Source organism: Myotis myotis, unplaced genomic scaffold (assembly GCF_014108235.1).
Source record: "Myotis myotis isolate mMyoMyo1 unplaced genomic scaffold, mMyoMyo1.p scaffold_m19_p_10, whole genome shotgun sequence".
In the NCBI taxonomy this organism is placed as follows: domain Eukaryota; kingdom Metazoa; phylum Chordata; class Mammalia; order Chiroptera; family Vespertilionidae; genus Myotis; species Myotis myotis.
The window spans coordinates 22,285,594-22,309,723 of NW_023416314.1; the positions used below are offsets into that span (position 1 = coordinate 22,285,594).

The window sequence follows — 24,130 nt, forward strand, 5'->3', positions numbered from 1 at the left end:
GGGAGGGACCGTGGGAGGGCTCTAGGGCATGTCCGGCCCTTTACACCCAGTCCCAATTGGCTGGACCCCAGCAGCAAGCTAACCTATGGGTCAGAGCGTCTGCCTCCTGGTGGTCAGGACGCATCACAGTGACTGGTGGAAAAGTAGAATGAATGGTCAAATGAACGGTCACACACTTAGCATATTACGCTTTTATTATACAGGATTATTAATAACGAACTAGAACGTTCACTAATGACTGATTACTAATAATCGTGTTGCATTCATTTCCCTTACCTGCCTTACACTACCAAATGGTGTAGGCGCACCATTTCTCTCCACTAATACTAGCAGCAAATATTTTAGCAGCTGATTGCCACATCACTAGTCTTGAACTGACTTGTTTGGTGTGCACAACAGGAAATATTTCACTTTAGGAGAACAAGAAAAAATAAGTTTATTTGCGTTACGCTTATTAATTTGTGCAGTTATTCAGCATGTGGTAAGTTCATGTTCAATAAAATATTAATTTTTATTAACATGTTCTATTATTTTATGTTAACGATTACTCATTTATTTCAGCCCTTTGTATTCAGCATGTCTCTATCGAAATAAACCTATGTTTCTATGAAAACTGAAGCTTTTTTTGTTTTTTTTGCGGCCCACGTAAACTTAAACCTTGTTTATTTGGCCCATGTTAGCCTTTGAGTTTGACATGCTTGGTGCAGCGGGTGCTGCCTGACCTTCCAACAACATTTCAGGCCACCACCACCCCACCCTCACTGGCAACCCCTTGGAGTTTAAGCTCTAATTACACCTAAGAACATAGAGATCCCAGACATGCTGGCTCTCTCTGGCCTCAGCCTTTGCTCACATTCATCCCTCTGGCTAGAAAGATGCATGTCCCAATGCCCTCCTGGGGATTCCTTGCCATGCTGCATGCGACAGCTCCAGAGCTGCCTTCTGAGCAAGTTCTTTCCTGCTGCAGTCCAGCAGGCTCGAGCCCTCCTCCAATGTCTACTCCATTGGCACAGATCTCGGTAGATCAGTGATCACTGGAGATGGCAATTATTATCTACACAGACTCTAAACTCCTGAAAGGTGAGGGTCATGCCTTCTTATTTGGGTCTCCCTAGCACACTTCCCAGTGAGGGGGATCAAACATTTAACCAGTAAAAGGATACGTACACAAGCTCCATGAAATATAAAATTTAGCCCTGGCTGGGTGGCTCACTTGATTGGAGCATCGTCCCGTTCACTATAAGGTTGTGGGCTTGATTCTTAATCAGGGCTCATACCTAGGCTGTGGGTTCGATCCCTGGTCAGGGTGTGTACAGAAGGCAACCGATCGATATTTCACTCTCTCTTTCTCTCTCCCTCTCCATTTCTCTCTCTCTAGAAATCAATGAAAGCATATCCTTGGGTGAAGATTAAATACACCCACACACAGGGTGTCAAAAAAATGTATACACACTTTAACAGCTTATAGCTCAATTCTAAAAATGAAATGTATTTTAATAAACATTGTCTTTAAAATTATTCAAAGTGTGGGAAACCCTATATAAGTTACCCCATTTCACAACAGCACTAGTACGTAGCATACTGAAGATAACATGTAGCATGGTAGTAAAATCTGTACCACTTACCACTGGCATGACCCTGAGCAAATCACTTATGCTCTCCTACCCCGACAGCCTCACCTGTAAATTGGGGAAGATGCAGTAGATCATCGCTAAGCAGCCTTCAGTTCTACAATGCCATGCAACGATGGCTGTGTTTCTATATATACGTAGAACACGTCATTTCCCCCAAAGCCGTCTCTTTCCCAAGGTTGCCTTTTTTTAAACCTATAAATGGCATCCTCATATGACTCATCCTGATACAAATTTCAGATTTACTTCTGACCTTCTGTCTCTTTGCTCCCTCCATTTGATCAACCGCCAAGCTAGGTTTTCTTAGTCCACAGTGAAATGAGAAAAAAATAAATAAAAGTGGAGTAATATGCTTATCTATAATAAAAGCATAATATGCTAAATAGGCTAGACGCCCTTCCGGATGACCCTCCGGATGAAGCCAGGGCTGCAAGGGAAGCCCGGGTCCCGGGTGCCAGAGGGAAGCTGGTGCTGGCAGCCAGGGGAAGGAAGGCCTACTCTTGCACAAATTTCGTGCATCGGGCCTCTAGTATATATATAAATACGAGTATATGTATACTTCCACATTTACATGAGTATCCACATAGACACCTTCCATTAGGTTTACTGTCTTCTATTGGCAAGGATTATATACCACTTATCCCAGCCGTGGGCAAACTAAGGCCCGCGGGCCGAATCTGGCTCGTTTGAAATGAATAAAACTAAAAAAAAAAGACCGTACCCTTTTATGTAATGATGTTTACTTTGAATTTATATTAGTTCACACAAACACTCCATCCATGCTTTTGTTCCGGCCCTCCGGTCCAGTTTAAGAACCCATTGTGGCCCTCGAGTCAAAAAGTTTGCCCACCCCTGACTTATCCTCTTTGGTATTACAATATGAGAAAAGGTGACAGTAGATGACATCTTTAGTGTCACATGGAAGACTGTGACCCTGGCTTCCATGCCCTAGGCCCATGGTCAGCAAACCGCAGCTTGCGAGCCACATGCGGCTCTTTGGCCCCTTGAGTGTGGCTCTTCCACAAAATACCATGTGCGGACGCACACGTACAGTGCGATTGAAACTTCGTGGCCCATGCGCAGAAGTCGGTATTTTGTTGAAGAGCCGGTATTTTGTGGAAGAGCCACACTCAAGGGGCCAAAGAGCCGCATGTGGCTCGTGAGCCGCAGTTTGCCGACCACTGCCCTAGGCCATTCCCCAGGTCTGGCTCTCCTAACCAGTGACTTAGATGTCCTGATAGCCTCTGGATATCTCTAGCCTCTGGCCTCTTCTCTTTTCAATCCACACTGTATGTATCACCTGTCTTCCTCTACTAGACCCAAACACCAGCGGGTGGAGAGTTTATCTGCTACATTCACACGCTGCATCGCCAGCGCCTAGAACACGGCTCTGACCACAGGAGGCCTTCGGGAAATAATGGCCGAGTAAGGTACAGAGCTCTACAGATGGTTCCTGAAGCGAAACGCTGACCATATCACTCTCCCCGTCTCCCCAGAACCTCACCTGGGACCTCAGGCAAATTACTTGGCTTCTCTGAACCCCTCTCCCCTGTAAAATGGGCAGACTTCCTATCTGCCTCAGAGGATTGCACGCGTGGAGCACATTCAAACGTATCCCTTACCTTCAGATAACTGCACCTTAAATATAAATCCGAAGTTCAACAGCAAAACATTTTAAACAGTAAAAACAGATCATGGAAGGTCCACGCAAGGTGAACTGCCAAATAATCGTAGTAAGTGATGAACGACCCACGGAAAGAGCGATCAGTGTGGGTTGAACTGGGCCACACTCACTAAACAAAGACGGACTGAAACCTGCTACATCAGGCTTCCTGACAGATGCGGGGGCAGGAGAGTAAAAAAGGACGCCCTTACCCTCAGGATAACTGATCTGAAAGGCTTACTGGAACAAGCAGATTCAAATAAAAATCATTTTTTATTTTATTAAAATAAAAATGTATATCCAGAGGAAAATGAGTTTTTTTTGGATGAATAATAAAAGGAATGGGGTGTCATCAAGCATGAAAACGATTACATTCTCTTTTCACAAGCACATTCGGACCCTGAGATCCTTCCAAAAGTGGTTTTAAAAATTCCCTTACATGCCCTAAGCTGGTTTGGCTCAGTGGATAGAGCGCGTGCCTGCAGACTGAAGGGCCCCTGGTTCGATTCCGGTCAGGGGCACATGCCTGGGTTGCAGGCTCGATCCCCAGTGGGAGGCGTGCAGAAGGCAGCCAATCAATGATTCTCTCCTATCATTGATGTTTCTATCTCTCCCTCTCCCTTCCTCCCTGAAAGCAATTAAAAAATATATTTAAAAATAAAAACTCCCTCATAGTTTTACCTCAAAACTAGGCAGGAAATTTTTACAAAGGAGACAGTTTCCTCCCTACTATAGTTCTGAATTTCTTCTGAACTTCTGAGTTATTTGCAAAGAGATTAAAATGAAGTAGAAAGAAGGAAAAAAAAAAATAAAGAAGGAAAGATTCTAGGAAGGAGTACCAAAAATGTATTTAGGAATTAGAGAAAAATTAGGGAATAAATGGTATAATTCTGAAGTTCCTACATACCTAGGAACTCTCTCTGCTGAATCACAAGTTATAGTGAGATAGTCTATTAACACCGTAACACAAACATTAAAAATAAGGCACCTGCCAATAAAGAGACAACCAATAATCCCACATGCTGATTTTTTAAAATGAGCACAGAGAAAAAAAATTATGCAAAAGCGCTAAACATGAGACACATCAGACCTTTTTTGTGTTTCCAACACCAGTGCCAGTAAAAGAACTTACCAACTTTCTCCCTGATGGTACCGCCGGCTTCCACCGTCAAAGCAGGCGCTTCATGCCTCCCCGAGTAGAGCGGGAAGTCTGGGAAAAAGTAGCTGGGGTCTTCTAGAATCTGGGCGGGACTACTGGGACTGTAACAAGCAGGAGGGGGACCTGCGGGGACGGAAAAAAAAGCCAAGTGTCCGTTAGCGCCAAGTCCTCCCCTCCCTCCCCCCGTGTGACTCACAAGAGCCCGCGAGGCATCCTCCCACATTTCAACGTGCAGTGGGAGTTCTGTCTTTTTGATTCATAAAATTCCAAAGTTACTATTCAGAATTATCACTCAGCCGGCCACCCACCAAATGACCCACAGAGTCAAAATAACAATCTTGAAGACACGCGGAGCGGAGGCTCGGACGCTTTCACACAGCGGCAGCCCTGCCAACAAGCAAAGTCCCCAGCGACCCTGGACAAGTCGCTAAGCTCCCAACAGGCAAGGAGGGGGGCACAGGACAGGGCGAGGGAGAGGCCAGAAAAGGAACTCCGGGATGGGGAGAGCTGCTGGCTCTGGAATATAAAGGACAGAGAGGGGCGGTCTCTTCGCCATGTGTTAGCAGGAGTGCGTCCCAGTCCGGGACAGAGCACTCACCCTACTCTAGGGTTTCTGGGGCCCCCTGTGGCTGGTGGTTCTGGCCCTCGGCCAAGCACTGGCCTTTTGCTCCAGTGTTTCTGCTTCACACACAAAGTGGCATGTGCTTCCTGCTCCAATTAAACGTGACACTGTGTTCAATCCCACAGTCACTGGACACGAGATACCGCACAGACAACGTCCTGGGAAGACTCAGCAGCAGGGCCCCCAGTCCTCTCTAGCGCTGATTTCCCTGTGCGGGCACCCAGTTTATGGCTCTTTTTGGCAAAGGAACTTGGTTTATTGCTCTGGGGGAAAGAGTCATGCTGTTTTTTTAAAATTAAAGTCCTTGCCTCAAAGATAGTTCTATCATAAGGAAAATGTTTCTCAGCAGTCACTTCAAACTAGTAATTTGAAATGTATCGCTAGGTTTGCTATCTACCCCTTTCCCACAAGGCCAAGGCTAGTAGTAAATAACATTATTCTGAGGCCCCAGATGGGAACTCACTCATCGTCTTTCTGAGTTTCCTTACCTCACGACATATTTGTAGGTGTGCTCACATGCATCATAAGCATGTTTGGACTGGAGAGAAAACAGTTTTACAAGTAGAATACTTATCCTATAAAGCTAAAAATAAATCATGTTGTTGTGACTTTCACCGTAAAAATGAAAATAAACCAAGTATGAATGAGGAGTATACGAAGACGAGCCTAAAATTACAGTCCCAATGAGGGTGGCGGCTACCTGTCAGCATTCTCCTTTTGGCCAACCTGCAAGGGCTGCCCCTGGAAAGAAACTCACTCTCTGGGCCTCATCCTCTCCAATTATAAATCTAAAAGCCTAGGGCTAAAATTAGGAATCGTGATGGCCCAGATCCAAAGGCAGATCCTGACCTAGCTTCCACTTCAGGCCGGTGGAAAATGTTGGTGGAAAATTGCAGATGGGCAAGGTGCAATCGTGGCCATACGTTAGAATGACCTGGAATTTTTAAAATCCTCGTGCCCAGGCCTCACCCAGATCTGTTCAGTCAGGTCTCCAGGGACAGGGCCCACACACTCGTATTTTATAAAGCTCCTCAAATGACTCCAAATGTGCAGCCAAAGTGAAAAGCCCTCTATCAGCGGAGAGCAGCACACACGGGCAAAAAAGCAAGACACAAAAGCACATTTCTGCACCTGAGTCCCACTCCCCACCAAATCAGAGTCAGAGAGGTGTTGAGAACCCACGCACTTCAAGAAAAGAGTGTGTGATTTTTTTTTTTTACACAGATCAGAGTCAGGAATGGACTAAGAATTCTAAGTGGTAACGGAGAGCAAATTGCTAATAAAATTGAGGCCTAATTAAGGATATATGTGTATGTGCATCTAATATATAAAAAGAAGGAATAGGCAAATGAGGTCAGGACTCCGTAAGGGTCACGACCAGCTCAGGAGGTGGGGCTGGGTGCGGCCCCGAGCCTGAGAGATCAACAGAGAGGGGTGCCTGCTCCGACCCTCTGCAGCCAGACTGCAGCTTAGGCCTGCTCCCCGTCAGTAGGACATCCCCTGAGGGCTCCTGGACTGTGAGAGGGGGCAGGCTGGGCTGAAGGACTCCCCCCCCCAAGTGCACGAATTTCGTGCACCGGGCCTCTAGTATGTATATAAAGGAGAGAGAGAGAGAGAGAGAGAGAGAGAGAGAGAGAGAAAATATACACTTTCAATATGGAGCCCAGTTAAGAACTGTGCTGTAAGCCATCCCCAGTCACTAAAATGTACCTTGATTATCCACACCTGGAAGCAAGAGACTGGGGATTCCACGGAAATCTCAGAATACCACTCCCATCCTGTAAGCATGGCTCGGGCCCAGGGACTAAGTAATGATCCCGTTCTTTTTGTTGTTGTGTTGTTGTTTTTAGAGAGAGGAAGGGAAGGAGAGAGCAGAGAGAGAGAGACAGACAGAGAGAGGAACATTGATGTGAGAGAGAAACATCGATCGGTTGGTTGCCTTCCATACATGCCCTGAGCGGGGGGATTGAACCTGCAACCCAGGTATGTGCCCTGACTAGGAATCAAACTGGCAACCTTTTGGTGCACAGGGCGATGCTCAACCAACTGAGCCACTCTGGCTGGGCAATGGTCCAGCTTTTAAAGGAATCTGCGCCACTCAAGGACTCTGTTGGCTCAAGTGTGTAATCCATTCATGTGTTGCCTCTGGGGGCTTCCTAAATACTATTTCCATGTAAAGCCCTCTGTACTTAGGAACCTGCGGGCGCCTGTTTCTTTCAAACCAGCACCTTGTCTAAGGATGACCACTCACACAGCTTGTCTGCATGGGGAGAGTGACAAAAGCAAAGGGCAGCAAGCTAAGGTGAGCGAGCATACAGGAGTCAGCGCTCTGGGGACTCCCCCTCGGGGGAGGGGCCGTGCAGCTCCCAGGGCCCAGCCCCGCAGAAAAGCTGGAGATCTGTCTGTACCACACTTGACAAAGGGGGGAGTTTGGAAATTCCAGTTGGAGGGTTCAACATTTCGGCCCTATATTGACTATGACCCATGTCACCACGAATGGTCCCCTGTCTTTACAAAACCTGCATGTCATTTGTCAGCAAGAAGAATCTTTGCTTCTCCGTCTGAGCGTGACTGCTTTTGGCTTGCTCTTAAAGCACCAAGACCTTCCTTCCCATTGTGGTCTTAAGCTGTTACTTCCTTTGTATGTGTCTTGAGGCCTTTACGTGATGTGACCCTGAACAAGACTTTTTTTCCTTACTCAACAGTAGCAATAACAAAGGGCCTCAGTGTTGGAGGACAAAATGAATTAAGGCAAAATGAAGCCGTTTTCTGGGGAGTCAGGGGCACGACATGAGCCCTGGTGACCTGCTCAACAGCCTCACCTCCACCATGACTAGTTACGACCCTCAGATCAGACCCTGAGTCTGTAACCAGGGCAACGTAGCAGGTTCTCCTTTAGGTGTAAACACTGTCGGACACTCAAACTGACATCCCACTATCACCCAACACTCACGCAGCTGGGAAATCGCCCGGCCTTACATGCCACTTGCTTGCACATAACCACCCTGGCCTTAGCCTCAAGTTCCGATCTTTGGTTTCCAAGGCTGTCTACAACCAGACCCCTCCTGTAGATGCCGTCAGTCTCGCTGGTCCCCTCAGCATCCCGTGAATGTGTCACCCTCATTCTCCAAATCCTGGCTAACAAAGCCATCCTCTAGCTTCACAGCTACTGTAAAGCTCTCTCTAGTCCACTGACCCCTTCAGTTCGCCTCCACACCCTCTCCTACACTTTCCGTCCTTCCCTCAATTGCCACAGCGATGGTGATTGGAAGCACACAACTCAGCACTTACACGTCAACTGCTCTCAGAGAGTGGATTTGGAGGGATCTTTGACCTTGTCTGTAAACGAAGTAGGAGACCATCCCAGAGGACAGTGACACGTTCTCCATCAGCAAGTAGCAAGAGGGCACACACCATATATGCTGCTCGCAGAGAGTAGCATGCACATGAGTGGTGCCCATCTTCCAGCGTTCCCAGGGTGGCACCCCCAGCCTGTGCCAAATGACTGCTGCAGAACACCAGGCAGTTGGTGGGGAAGTGCTGAGTGGGGTGGTGTGCCTCCCATCATAATGCCGACTCCCATTCTAAGAACACAGCCAACATGACAACACAATCTGTCTCGAACCACAGCAACTCATGTCTATTGCCTTTGCACAAACTCTAGAGAAACTCTGGCAGCTCTCCCCAGGTTTCCTCCATCTGGGGGGCCTTCCTCCCCTACGAGTCGAGGAAACGCTTGCTTGGCACACACTAAATGCCGAAACCCGTCCTCGGAAGCTCTACTCTGGTGCCTCTTCCTCCAGGAAGTCATCTACCCTTCCTCCCCTAACATGCACTCATCTGTGCTGCCATCTCATTCCAGGCATATTTATGCCACAAAATAATACACTGCCTATGTCTTTAGGTTTTTTTCCTTGACCATTCAGTTGATTCACAGTGAGGACCCAGTCTTATTCATCTTTGTATTTCCAGTTTCTAGCAGAAATAAGATCATCATAAGTACTCAATACCTATTTATGGATTCAATGAATCATCCACAGAGGTTCACAGTACCTAGCAGTCTCAAGCACTATATGGACGCGCGATAAATATTTATTAATGGAATTAAGATACATTTTTAAATAACCAGTTATGAACATATTCTTAATACTACCGAGCTTAAATTGAAGGTGAGTTTGTCTTTTTCAAACTTCTCAGGAGACCAAGGCTGGTAAAAGCTACTGGGAAGAAAAAAAAAGCCATCTCGTGCTGAAATGGGCTAATGACAGTGGACTGTGATCCAGTTCCCGCAGGGGCTTTGTACATGACGCTACAGTAACCGCACAGGGATTGTGCAGCCTGATCACAAGCTTCCATTTACAGAAAGGTGCTGCTTCGGCCACTCCACCTGGACCACCCTGTCCTGGGCCAGGCCCTCCGTGCCGGGCCCTCTGCCGCCCGTGGCTCCTGCGTCCTTCCCAGGTCTGCGAGCAGGAGCAGAGCCTGGAGACCTCGGAGGGTGTGCGCTCCCTCACCATAAAAAGAGGAGCCATCCCAGGCCCACCAATCACACAGGGTCAAAGGGAGTAAACAATGAGAGTATCTATAATAATAAAAGTGTAAGATGCTAATTAGACCAGATGGCCAGACAGCAGAACGACCATCCGGACGACCTTCCGGACGAAGCTGGGGCTGCGAGGGCCGAGCCCCTTGCACGAATTTCATGCATCGGGTCTCTAGTCCATAATAAACGGATTTTATCTACAAAGAGGTAATAATTTTTCAAATTTAGAGCTTAACATAAAATCCAAAGGTTATTTAAGTATCTTGACTCAAACTGCACACAATATCAAAGTTCATATTTCATGTTGATATATTTGGTTCTTAAATTATCTAAAACTAGAAGTATCTAGAGACTCTGGAGATTCTTTTCCTCAGATAAGTTTTTTAAGCCACTTTATTGAGATTTGACTGACATGCAAAAAGCTGTACAGATTTAATGTGTCCAACTCGATGAGTCTGGGGATAAAAGTATTAACCTGTCAGCCCATTACCACCATTAAGACCACAGACATAACCATCACCTCCCACCTTGTTTATTATTTGTGTGTGTTTGTGTAAGAACACTTAACATAACATCTACCTTCTTAGCAAATGTTAAGTAATACAATGATAAAGTATTGTTAGCTACAGGCACTGTGCTGCACAAGAGATCTCTAGGACTCATTCACGCCGGTAAGTTTTAACAAATAAGCCCTATATTTATTAAATAACTGAGATTTAAATAATCTTTAATCATATTTGTTTATACCTATCCCAGGACCAAAAAGGAGCTCTTTGGGGTGGCCGTGGCACACATGATTCTTATTAGTGTGTAAGCGCCATTGCTTAAACATGTTTCTATCACTGTATGTAAATATCGAGTACTTAATATTTTTTGAACAAAGGAAAACAAACAGGATGGAAAGCCCTCAGAAAAACCCAAGATATAAAATGACAACATGAATGCACAATGAGGCCCCTCTGAGCTCTGCCTCTCACCCACCCTAAGGAGGGAGAGGAGAGGTCAGACGCTCTGGCTGCCCCTGATTCCTCCAGCTTCCTGGGTCCCATCAGCGCCTGTTGTCACAGCTAAGCGACAGTGCCATGTCCATCAGGGAGCGCTTTCCCAGGGACTGGGACTCTCAAGAGACAAGTACATTTCTTCCCATCACACGCACCCAACTCATAAGTCAACATCAGCTCCCAAATGAACTACATAACTTAAAGCAACCAATATTCCCAAGATACCAAACATCCATTTACCAATCAGAGTATAACCAATATAAGCAGGAGCTACCATTTGTTGAGGGCCTATTAAGTGCAGGGATGATATAAAGCTATCGTTAGTGATCACCACCCTGTTCCCATTTGGTGGAGATGGGGATCAGGCTCACATTGGTCAGGTGATGCCCAGGGCCACAGCACTAGGCACAGCACCGCCCCTCCGACAAGAAGGTCTTTTCACTAAGCCTTCCAAAGGCCCTCAAGAATCCTTCACTTAATCCTAAATCGTCTTTCCCTGACTCATTTCTTACATTAAAATCAGGAGTTTCAATGACATGCTTGCATTTACAGAAAGGTGCTGTTTCGGCCCACTCCACCTGGGCAACCCAGCATTGCCTGCTACCAGCAGTGCAAATGTCAGCAAGAGGGAAAAGGGCACGTATGTCTTAGTATTATTATGAAGATAGTTTTTAGGTCTCAGGAACCTTCAGGGTTCTACAGACCGCACTTTGAGAAACACTGCTCTATGTGACCTAGCCTCTTCTAGGGGGAAGGGACCGAAACATAACAAAACTTAAGATGAAAATGGCTGCAAACCAGTTAGAAGTGAGTCACCTCCCTGCCCAGGCAAAGGAAGATGGTGAAACCTGAAGAAGGCGCCCAGAGGCCCTCTGCTGCTCAGCGCGGCTTGAACACGGCTTGTTGGGTGAATGGACCCACAGATTAAAGAAAATGTATCGAAGAGAGAGAGCGCAGCCCCTCCAGAAAACACCTGCACATGAATGCATCTCCCGGCCCTGGAGGAATTTTTATAAAAAGGAATACAAACCTGCAGTGATATTTCACTGGCAAAACGTCTCCACGAGATTACTCTGAGGAGGTGGAGAGAAAGGAAGCTAATAACTTGCCCAGCAGGAAGTCAGGCAATCCTTGGACACAGGCAAGGATGTTGAGGCATGATGACTGGAGAGGAAAGAGAATGATGCTGTCAAGCCCAAAGACTGGAGGATTAGAAGGATTGAAAGAATAAAACAGACAGAAGAGAAAATATCTGCTACATGGAAAAAGAGGCTATGTGTGCCTTTTGATTTGGTAAGTCTGTTTCTGAAACAGTGCAAGAATCCAGGGTGGGCCATTTATGAGCTTTGTGAACTTAAGCAAATGAGTTAACTTCTTGGTGCCCATTACCTTCTCAGTAAATGGGGGTAATAATAGGACCTACTATGCCTGGCTGTTATGGAGATTGAATGAGACAACAGAATGGGCTAAAACAGTGTCCCTGCACATAGTAAGTGCTCAATAAATTCTAGCTTCTTTTTTTGAGAATGGGGAAATGGAATGGGAATCGCTGCTATAAAATTCACTTCCCAAGGAGGATCAAATCAGCGAGCTTTTAAAAAATAGACCGCACTTTGAGAAACACTGCTCTATGTGACCTAGACGCCCGGATGCTCAAGCAGATCAGAGATGAAGGCTTTTAGAGTTTTTTAGGTCAGACCGTTCAGCTGACTGACAAACTAGACTAAAATTACATTTTCAATTTTCCAAGAATTTGAAAGGAGAAAAGTCTTAAATACACAATTTCTCTGAAAATAAGTGTAGTGTTGTGGTCCTACTGGAATAACAAAAGAAAATAAAAACAAAACAAAAGAATACATAGTGTTATCCCAAGGCTCTTCAAAACTCCTAACTTGTCTGGCCACCTTGGCGTTCAGGTTTAGGGTTAGGTGGGTCTGGAGAAGGTATCAGGACTCTAACCTGAAAACCTTCAGCTGCCAGGAGGCTCCACCTTCAAAGAGGACAACAGGGTGGTTACCGGGAGTGTAACTACCAACTGTACCCAGCACAACAAATAAGAAAAACCTCTCCTTTCCTTGGCACCTTTGTTCCATAACTTTCACTCCACCTGTGGTGTAACAGGATGAAGGTCAAGGTGTGAACTCTGAATCTCTTCTCTGCACCAACTGTGGTGAATCTATCCCTTTCACTGACAATGGAGAAGAAACTGACCCCTTAGAAAGCCCAGTCCTTCAGGATCATAACATATGTGGCAATTTCAAGACTATTTTCATCCTCCAGTGAGTCTTTTTTTTTTTCTTTAAATTGCTTTTATTGATTTTTAGAGAGAGCTAGATAGAAAAACATCAATCAGCTGCCTCCTGCATGTCCCCCTACTGGGGATGGAGCCCTCAACCCGGGCATGTGCTCTGACCAGGAATCGAACTAGTGACCTGTTGGTTCATGGGTTGATGCTCAACCACTGAGCCACACTGGCTGGGCCTCCATTGAGTCTTATAATGGCCTGGCCAATACGATGAAAAATAAAAGAAATAAAACAGCTGACCTCACTTCAAGATATAGAGCATCATCAGTTGACTGGAAGACCCATTACAACATTTCTCTAGTATCCAGTGCAACAGGCAACTGAGTAATTCTCTGGGGGGGAAAAGTATGAATCAATGTGACCAGAACAAAAGGTAACATTTCTGGAGATTCTGAATCTCAGGCCCAAATCAGCACAAAAATCACCAATGCGAGCATCAGTTTCACTGCTGTATGGATGAGCTTTAAGTTTGTTTGCTTTTTAATGGAGATCTATAGCGGCTAAACAGAATGACTAGCCTGATGCTCTAAGGAGGCAAAGACCACGGAAAGTCCACCTTCCGCGGACCCAGCCTTCTATCACCCCAGACATGTGGAGAAAGAAGCCCCCAGAGGACCCAATCCCCAACCATCCGGCCCACCCCAGCCTCCTTCCCACCGACGCCCCTGCTATAGGGAGAGAAACAAGCCGCCTCTCCCGTTCCATGCGTGACACCCAGACCCACAGATTCTGTCAGATCATAAAACAGTTGGTTGAAGCTACTCGGATTTGAGGCCATTTGTTACACAGCAACCGGAACTGGAGCAATGATGATAGGGAACACATAACTCTTTCCAAGTGTCAGATATTGTTCTTAGCACTTTACATGTTTTAACTCATGTAATACATGTAATCCTTATAATGACCTTTTGAGGTAGGCATTACTAATATCTCTATTTAACATACGAGGAGACTACTTGACAGACAAGTTAAGTAATCTGTCCAAGAATATAAAACCAGTGAGGCCCTGGCCAGGTAGCTCAGTTGGTTAGAGCATTATCCCCATACACTAAGGTTGCAGCTTCGATCCCACGTCAGGGTGCATATAAGAAGCAACCAATGAATATAGAAATATGTGGAACAATAAATCCATGTCTCTCTATCTCTCATCAATAAATAAAAATTAAAAATAAAATAAAGCCAGTGAGTGGCACAGTGGGAAGTGAACCTAGGTTTTCGGCTTTGGGGTCTTCATTAAGCTCCACAGAAGAACATATCCCAACTAGCCCATTAGGCCCATTGTCCCACAATCAGACAGGGTCACAGGAAGGCACAGGAAACCAATTTAAAGAGCTTTCTAGACCGAGACACTCCACACTTCTAGTAATTCACTGGCTGCGTCTTTGATCTCCATATCCTCCCAAGCTCCCTGGCAGGGGCCCTTCCATACTTCTAGAAATCACATCGGTACTTTAAACCCATTTCCTGTTAGTCAGTTCACAGGGAAGACAGAATTCTTGAAAGGCAGTTATGAGTCCTTCCTTGGCCTTCTCAGAGTGGGATACACCAGCTCATCTGCCTGCTGTTTTCTATCACCGTGCGGCATTACATCCCTTTTAAAATACAAGTTCCGTGGGCGCAAAGGACATACGCCCCACATTTAGTCCAGTGCCAGGCGTATGACAGACTTTCACATGTCAGACGGAGGGGGAAAGGTCCGCTAGAGAAACTGTATCCTTTTTTTGGCATTCTTGCCAAATTCTCCAACTCAGTACTGACTTGTACAATCCAGACTTACTCCTTCAATAGGTACTTCCTGACCAGTGACTGCTTCTGTGCCATGGTTTATATTCTGTCCAAAAATAAGAAATGCCACGCTCCCTAATACTCAGACATGTGCCTTCTTTAACAGAAAGTGAAAATATCTCACATAAATTCAATTAGAATGTTTGTGGCGGCTGCCTAAATAAACTGTTAAATTTAATACTACAGTCTGTTCACTTTATAAACAAGCTTAATTACACATAACCCATTTTATGTTACTAAACTAACAAAGTGATCTTAGTTACTTAATACATGCTATTAACATGTAAATATTTGTATTTACTTCAGGCTTTCCTCTCTCCCCCTCCAAATTCCTAGAATTTATGTTAGAGAAAGTTGAAGGTAAGAAACTTCAGAATTTCAGAAATTTTTTTCTCTAAATCCAGGACTAAGATAATCCAAATGTCAGAGTAGAGCTTTTTAGATTTATATTCTTAAATTTCTTTTTGATGAGTATTTTAAAGGATCAAATCCAAAAGTTAGCTAAAGGAAGCTGATTCGCTCTCATGCCACCATTCATTTTTACTCTACCAGGCCAGTCACCAGCATGGGAAGTAAGTCCGGCAGGATTGTGTCTTTTAACAAACTTCCTGTTTATTATCGGACACTCCCACAATCTTCAAGGTTTGTGATGCTGTTTACATTACTTTCCCGGGTGTCTTACTTTAAGCCGTTTCCTACTCTCTTTTTCTGTCTTTCCTCATCTTTCTCCCCAACCCCATGCAAGCAATCTTGTCTGCCCTTGTATCTTCCAATCTTTTCCCACATGACTAGTCCCTCAGGACACAGGGCCTTACAGAGAATTTCATATTCTCTTCTTCCCCCAAAGCCCCCAGATAGAGAGGGCTCATTCATAAGAAACTCGGTTCTCTGCGCCCTTCACAGTATAGGAAGGGCCTGCCTCTCTCCTGCTTTCGGGGATCACACCATCCAGAGAAGCCCTTCCAGCTGAGAGCAGCTGAATGTGAGAGGCCTTCCTTCCTCGCTGGCACGGGGCCACCGGGCGTGTGCAGAGCCCCACCTCACACTGAGGAAGCAAAGCGAGCCTGGAGGCCAGGGTATCTATCATCCTTGTCTTGCTCTGTCGGTTCCGAAAAGGGTGGAGGAAAAGGTGGAGGAAAGGAGGGGGAAGGGGAGGGCAGAATAGACCAGAAGAGGTGTTAGAGAACAGAATTGGGGAGACCTGTTATGTGGCTCCCATAATAGTCCAGGAGGTAGGTTGGACTGTAGAGACACGCCAAGGAAGGGAAAGTATGCAAGACGTATGCTGCATACGTTCTGCAAAGGACCTAGTGACCGGGTGTGAGGCAAGTAAGGGAAGGAACTTTCCAGTTTACAGCACACTTTCAAAGGAGGCAGCTGCTAGGACGAGGTGGTGTGGAATGGTATCTGAGCAAGCCCACACTGGCAGGGTGGACAGGGCAGCCCCCTGCCCCTCCCTGACAAGGGCTGGTTCAGTAGCAGAACAGACCCACGTGGAGGAGTCCAAGCTGGCGCAGAGCCTCTCTCGAGAAGGACCTCTTACTGCTAAATCCACCCGAGCATTTCTATTTGCTTCCCTCAAGGACCAGATCCTGGGGAGAGTCCCAAGAACTAAACCAAAGCCTCAAACATCACTAGAAGCAGTAGATACCTTGACAACAACCTGCTAACCTGGTAAACTCTACCCCCAGCATAATGCAAATGCCTTGCTGACTGACCCACCTTCCAAATGAAATGAGTCTCCGAAACCAGAAGTGGCAAAATGAGGTTCAAGCTGCTGGAGCAGCCACCCTTTGTTATTCCTCCCAATCAGGTCCACACCAGACTTCCAAGGGAGAGATACGAGAGATATTTCACTCATAAACGTGTCCCTGTCCTGCCCCAGCTGGTGTGGCTCTGTTGGTTGAGCGTGGCCCTGTGCACCGAGTGGTTACTGGTTCGATTCTTGGTAAGGGCACATGCCCAGGTTGTGGGCTTGAATGCAAGAAGCAGCCGAACGATGTTTCATTCTTGCATTGATGTTTCTCTCTCTCTCTCCATCTCCCTTCCTCTCTCTCTCAAATCAATAGAAACACACACAAAAAAGATGTCCCTGTCCCGTCATATGAAACCCAGTGATGCTGCCACCAGATAAGCAGAGCTGATAACTCTCTAGAAGGGCAGGAGCCAATGACACTTGCTGCGATGATGGAAATGGCTGTTCCGTACTTGAATTGTGGCTGGTATGACAGAGGACCTGAATTTTTAGTTTTAAGTAATTTAAATACTACATCTGGCTAGTAGTTACTGTGGACAGAGTAGGCCTAGGAACTTAAGGTGAAAAAAGGATAGAATTTTTATTTCTCGACTACAAGCAAGCTGAATCTCTTGACAGTCCAGCATCTACTTAGGCTGTTTTCCAGCACCAAACTCTTCTTTCTTTGGTCATTACTACACTACACATCGATGTGCCTCCAAAATATGTTTGTAAGCACTCTGAGCCCCCAACCCGACGCCCCAGCCAGGAACCTTCTCCGGGACACCTCTGCAGATTTCTGCATAATCTTTACCAAGTCTCCCCAGCAGCAATAAAACTCACACCAGGTGAGGCAAGTCCATCCCCAAGTCCCTTTGGACACTGTTCCAAAGGCAAGTCGAGATCCCACAAAATAATAAGACACTAATTTTGCACCATGTTTTACTCTGACATAGCCCTTTCACATGCAATATCTCATGTAAGCCTCACAATAACCTCAGGATATAAGAATTTAGTAAACACATTTATTTCACAGAGGTTAAGTGACTAGATAAAGCAATATGGTTTGCATATGGTAGCCATATACCCTAACTTGGCATGTCTTCTACGTGAGGAGAGGTCATAAGACAATTGAGAAAAAAATGGGGTTGGGAAAGGGGGAGGTAGAAAAGAGTGATTAGAAGAGAGAATAGTTATGTGCATCAACTAGTAACCTGAGAAACCAATCAATTTATTTCCATCTCATTCATTAACATGAGTAGACACAATTTCAAAGAGTTAAGCACTTTAGTATGGGTCCAATTTAAAAGAGGACTGGGCTCTAAAATAGTGGTTCTTAATGTGCGTTCTTGAGTACTTGTTAGAAATGCAAATTCTCAGGCCCCATCCAAGATCTGAAACAGAAACTCTGGGGGTGGGGCTCTGCTGTCTGAGTTCAAGTAAGTCCTCCCAATAATTCTGATGCCCACCCCCGTCCGAGAACCCCTGCTGGAGAAATGTACATGGAAGGCCTCATGCATTTCCTCTGGGAAAGAAACAACTTGGTCAACAAGGGACAGGAAAGGGAGCTAGCTGCCAGTGTGAAGTCTGGGACGTGTCCTGGTGACAGGAGTCCTGGCTTTCTGTGCCTCGGGCAATAAACTCTGAACCAGCTCACAACAGTAGACACACCTCCCGCCACCTCCTGTGGTCAGGGCAGAGAGGAAATCGTTCTTTATTCAGAAAAATCTTGGTTTGTGGGTGGGGAAAAGGCATATCTTATGGGCAGTACTAGACAGTGAATAGAGTATTCTAGCTCCTAACCTCATTCAGTAAATATTTGGCACATGACACAAAGTTTCCAACTGTGAAAAGGTAAGCTTCTGTGAGTAGGAACTGGGGTTCCAGTTCCTCAGGGAAAGGAGATATATGAGAATACACATAACATTATCAAACAGTTTGCCTCTCTGCTGTTTTAGTCATAGCAATTATTATTATTATTATTATTATTATTATTATTGTAGTAGTAGTAGCAGCAGGCATTTATTGAATGCTTTCAATGTGCCCAGCTCAGTGCTAAATATGCATTATTTCATTTCACCCTCATGCAACTTCATGAGGTAAGAACTATTATTGCCTCTGTTTTATCCACGAGGCTTCAGCAAGTCAAATTCCCTGAGGTTACAGAGCAAGGAAGAGGCAGGACCAGAAAGCAAACCAGGTCTATTTCTTCCTAAACAACCCAAATACCACCCCCTTTTACATTTTAATATATACTCTAAATCTATTCAACTTTATTCATACTCTTTGTGCATTTTTAAGTATGCCACATGCTATTAAAAAAAGTCACCAACACTCAAGTCCTTCAGCATATACTCAGGAACCAGGATGACCCTGACACTGAAGAATCCGTGGCAATAAAGACATCCAAAAACTGGTTCAAAGGCAAGAACCAATTTTACTCACACTGTGTCCAGGCAGCACGCCCAGGGAAGCCTGCCTGACCACCTGGACCAAAGCGAGCCCTCTCTGCTCACTGCTCATCACACGGTCTCTATTATGGTCCTTAACACAGGGGAATGTCCACACACAACCCCACTAATCAGTGAGCTCTTGAGAGTAGGAACCATATATGCCTGATTCATCTGTGAGCTTCCAGAGCACTAAATACATAATAAACGACAGAAGACATACAAATTCTTAAGAGGGTAAATGTGAATCACAATCTGATTATAAGACATAAAATTGTGAAACTTCTAGAAGAAAACGTAGGAGAAAATCTTTGGGGTATAGACCTAGGCAAAATGTTCTTAGATGTGACACCAAACGCACAACCCACAAAAGAAAAACAAAATCAACAAACTGAACTTTATCAAAATTAAACATTTTTTTCCTGCAAAATATCCTGTTAAAAGGTTAAGAAGACAAACTGCATGCTGGGGGAAAAATGTGGAAGCAACATATCTGACAAAGTTTTAGTACCTAAAACATATAAAGGACTCTCAAAGCTCAATAGTGGAAAAAAAAATAACCCAGTTAGAACATGGCCACAAGACAGAGCAGACATTCCACCAAAGAGGACATACAGATGGCAAATAAGTTTATGAAAAGATGTTTAACATCATCAGCCATTAGGGGTTGCAAATTAACACCATGACAGACTAGAACCCTTTGGGAGCAGTTAGAATAATAAACAAATGCAGGTGAGGATGCAAAGGAACTGGCCCTCTCATACTCGTGGAAATCCTAATATATAAAAAGCCAGGGGCCATCACGACCAAAACAACTGGACGAAGACCGAACAGCAGGCTGCGTGGGGCGACCAGGCCGGCAGGGAGGACAGTGAGGGGCGACCAGGCCAGTGGGGGGGAGTGGGGGGGCAGTTGGGGGCAACCAGGCCGGTGGGGTGGGGGGGCAGTTGGGGGCAACCAGGCCACAGGGAGGGCAGTTAGGGATGACCAGGCCAGCGGGGGGGCAGCTAGGGGTGATCAGGCCAGCAAGCAGAGGCAGTTAGGGGAGACCAGGCGAGCAGTTAGGAGCCAGCGGTCCAGGATTGTGAGAGGGATGTCTGACTGCGGGATCAGGCAGGCCTAAACCAGCAGTCGGACATCCCTCAGGGGGTCCCAGATTGGAGAGGGTGCAGGCTGGGCTGAGGGGAATTTCATGCACCGAGCCTCTAGTGTAAAATAATGCAGGCAACTCTAGAAAAGAATTTGTCAGTTTCTTAAAAAACTAAACATACACTTACCATACAGAATCAAGCAATCACACTCCTGGGCATTTATCTAATATTAAGAACCCCCAAACTGGAAACAACCTGAATGTCCTTCAGTAAGGTGAATGGTTAAATTGTGGCACATCCATACCATGAAATACTGCTTAGCAATAAAAAGGAATGGCCTATTGAAAATGCAACAGCTTGGTTGGATCTCAAGGGTATTTGGCTTAGAGAAAAAGCCAATGTCTAAAGGTCACATACCACATGATTTTATTTATATAACATTCTCAGAATTATAGAGATGGGGTGTGGGGGGAAGGGAGATGGGTGTTACTATAAAGGGCTGGCACCAGGGAGATCCTTGAGATGATGGAATAGTTCTGTACCTGGACTGCGGTGGTGGCTACAGGAAATCTACACGTGTAAAAAAACTGCATACACACACACACACACACACACACACACACACAAACATGTGCTTGTTAAACTGGGGAAGTCTGAATATGCTCTGGGGATTGTACCAATGTCAATTTCCTGCTTCCGCTACACTAATGGCTAATGAGGTCCCACACACAGTTTAAAACATACACAGTAGGATTACATGACTTCATTTTTTTAAAAAAGTAAATCCAATTCCCTAGGCCCGTGGTCGGCAAACTGTGGCTCGCGAGCCCATGGGCGGCTTACGAAGTACCCCCTCTGCCCCAATGGGCCTCCTCTTCTTCAGTAGAGAAGAAATAACACATCCCAAAGAAACGTGGGGCTGACCAGCCCAATATTATGGATGCACCTTTGAAACTTGAGGATGGCCTCCAACTACACCCGTGGTCGGCAAACTGCGGCTCGCGAGCCACATGCAGCTCTTTGGCCCCTTGAGTGTGGCTCTTCCTAAGCCTCAGGAGTGCCCTAATTAAGTTAATAATAATATACCTACCTATATAGTTTAAGTTTAAAAAATTTGGCTCTCAAAAGAAATTTCAATCATTGTACTGTTGATATTTGGCTCTGTTGACTAATGAGTTTGCCAACCACTGCCCTAGGCCCTAGGGTCTTAGCAGGGATATATTTCCTAACACCTTAGAGCATCAATTGACAACCTTTCTCATATCACAGCACACATAAACTAAATACTAAAATTTTGCAGCACACCAAAAAATATATTCTTTGCTGATCTGACCAAAAAAAAAGGTATAGTTGATTCATTCACATTGGACAGCTATTGTTGTGCTGGCTGTTGCCATTTGTTTTTTGACAATCTAACGGAAAAGCGATCAGTGCCCCTGACTATAAAGTCAGCTAATTGCATGTGTTAAAATTCTTGCAGGCACACTGGTTGAAAATCGCTGCCTTAGAGCTATTCCCCCACCCCCCTCATAAAAGGAAAACCAATGCCTGATGTGGGAGCCCCTCTGGGAGTGCAGGAGTCCTGTCCTAAGTGCTTGGAATGAACATACCCTAAGGTTTCACAAGGGAGGCCAAGGGCCTCCCAAGTTAGAGAACGCAGCATGGTGCCAACACACAAACAAGCGCAGGCCTAGCTTCCCGCCAGCAAAAGTAGCGTACTGACCTACCCACAATGGCCAAGATTTAAATTTTGTCTTTCCTCCAAGACAAAACAAAGTCAAACCAACAGAATAATTTTTTTAATTGCTAAGCAAACAAACAGAAACTTCAACAACCCCAGACTACTTCCAACAAACCCTATAATCAAAGATGTCCTCTTACTTAACCTCCAAACTACTCCTTGCCTTTCAAGTATTCTATTGCCTAGTGAGTCTGGGACTTAAGAGCCTACAAAAATTAATGGAAAAAAAAACAGGAGAAAAATTATTCAAAACACTAGAGAATTTCCTGACCTGAGCTTCCACATGCACTTAAAATGCCAGCAGCCACATTTGGGCGGGGTGGGGGGAGGGGTATTACAATTCTCCAAAGAATTGTGCACATCAGAAATACTAATAGGTCTTACAAAGTTACTTCCTTTTAATTTATGGGCCTGGAAAATCTTTCAGGTTTTTACAATTTTTACTAGCAATTCCGTTGTTTCATAGTCATTATTTTTTCTTTAAAAGGCTTACATTATATATGGTAGCCCATGGTTTTGCTTTCCAAGGTTCCAGTAACCTCAGTCAACCTCAGTCTAAAAACATTTAAATGGAAAATTTCAGAAATCGGCAATTCATAAGTTTAACATTTCACGCGGTTATGAGCAGCATGACCAAATCTCACGCCATCCCAGTCCATCTGGCCCAGGACGTGACCCGCCCCTTCGTCCATTGTGTACACTACCTGCCCATTTGTCACTTAACTGGCTCAGTTATCACATGGACCGTCCTGGTATCGCAGTGCATGTGCTCAGGTAACCCTTATTTTACTTAATAATGGCCCCAAAGTGATTCACATAACTTTTATATATATGGCTAATATGCAAAGTGTCCCCTCGGGAGTTCCACCGGGAGACCGGGAGTTAGATCACTCGCTATGACGTTCACTGACCACCAGGGGGCGGCATGGAATGAAGGGAAGCCCCGGCCAGCAACGGGAAGGCCCCGATCGGCCCTGATCACCAGCCAGGCCTAGGGACCCTACCCATGCATGAATTTCGTGCACCGGGCCTCTAGTTATAGTATATTGTTGTAATTGTTCTATTTTCTTATAGTTACTGCTAATCTCTTACTATGCCTAATTTATAAATTAACCTTTATCATAAAGATGTATATACAGGAAAAAACATAGTATACATAGGGTTCAGGACTATCTGCAGTTTCTGACATCCACTGGGAGGTAATGGGGGAGTACTGTAGTACTTCGTCATTTTCAGAGCACTTCCACAAAGTACTAAGTAAAAACACAGCACTGGTACTGAGGGGCTGTACTTTTCAACAGAATTCTCACCAGCCAGACTGCCATCTAATTTCATAAATTGGCTCAGCCATCTCTCCCAGGCTTGGGTCCACGCTCCTGCACAAGGGTAAACCAAAAAAAGGCAGATGCCTCCAGACAAACTGTCCAAGGCAGGCATTCTCAAGTCTAATCAGCAGTGTGCCTGCCCATAAAACCACTCACATTCCTGCATTCATGTGCTTTTCTTAAGGACAGCACTTTAAAACCTCATTTCAACTGCAAGTCCTCCATTAACTTCCATGAAAAGATATATGTGCCCTTCCATACATTAGTATTCTTCACCCTCCCTCTGCACAGGACCTAAAAGACCAACACTTCTGTGCACTTTAAAAAGAAGGGGAGGGGGGAGTGGACCTTCTAAGTCCAGCACCTTCTCCCCCTCCTATCCACTTGCAGAGGTTACAAGGGTTTCCTTATCTTGAAAATGTATCTCTCCAAAAACTAAACACACCCCACCAACACCTCACCAGGGAGAGTAGGGCATCTTTAAAGCCTTCTCTATGCCCTACTCCTTTTCATTCTGGTCAAATAAGTGGCTTCCAATCCTTTACTCCTCTGTAAAACAGTTCAAAGTGTATTTAGGTATTGCTCCCACAGGGCCCATAAAGAGCAGTCATACTAACGACACTATAACGCTCAGAGCAATGTGTTGGGAAATGAATTTCACATTGGTCTAGAGCAGTGGTTCTCAACCTTTTTGGGCCATGCCCCACCTAAGCATCTCCAAAATCCTGATGCCCCCTCATGTGACATATAATTCTTATTATTCAAAAGTGAACTCCTATTCACGTGGAGAAAGCCTAAAAGGCCATTAAGTTAACAAGCTTCAAAGAAAATGGCATCCATGAAAGAGAAAAATAAAAGAACGAAAGGACATTGAAGTACTGAGGAAGAAATCACTAAGAAATTATTTTTAAAATAATAATAATATGAACTGATATGAAAAATAGCAAATGAAGTTTCAAAACATATATAATAGAGAACAGAAATGCATAAATATGTCACAATATATATTTATATACTGTATATGAGGTCCCTAGAACCGTAAGAAATGCAAAACATTGTTAATAACTCATTCTCGAATT

The 24,130-nt window shown here is 45.1% G+C and overlaps 1 protein-coding gene across 12 annotated transcripts in view; it reads right to left on the reverse strand.

Moving 5' to 3' along the window:
* The window catches only part of AMOTL1 (angiomotin like 1), a 150,577-nt gene that overhangs the window by 65,740 nt on the left and 60,707 nt on the right, over window positions 1-24,130 (reverse strand). For 9 of the 12 annotated variants that reach the window (XM_036324649.1, XM_036324653.1, XM_036324648.1 and 6 more), the window contains one exon: window positions 4,427-4,576. The exons of 2 other annotated variants lie outside the window; for them this stretch is intronic. In XM_036324649.1, the coding sequence (XP_036180542.1) occupies window positions 4,427-4,576 (150 nt within the window). Of the gene's footprint in view, window positions 1-4,426; window positions 4,577-11,649; window positions 11,779-24,130 lie in introns of those variants that run through there. One more of the 12 variants, XM_036324657.1, reaches the window with a different exon arrangement.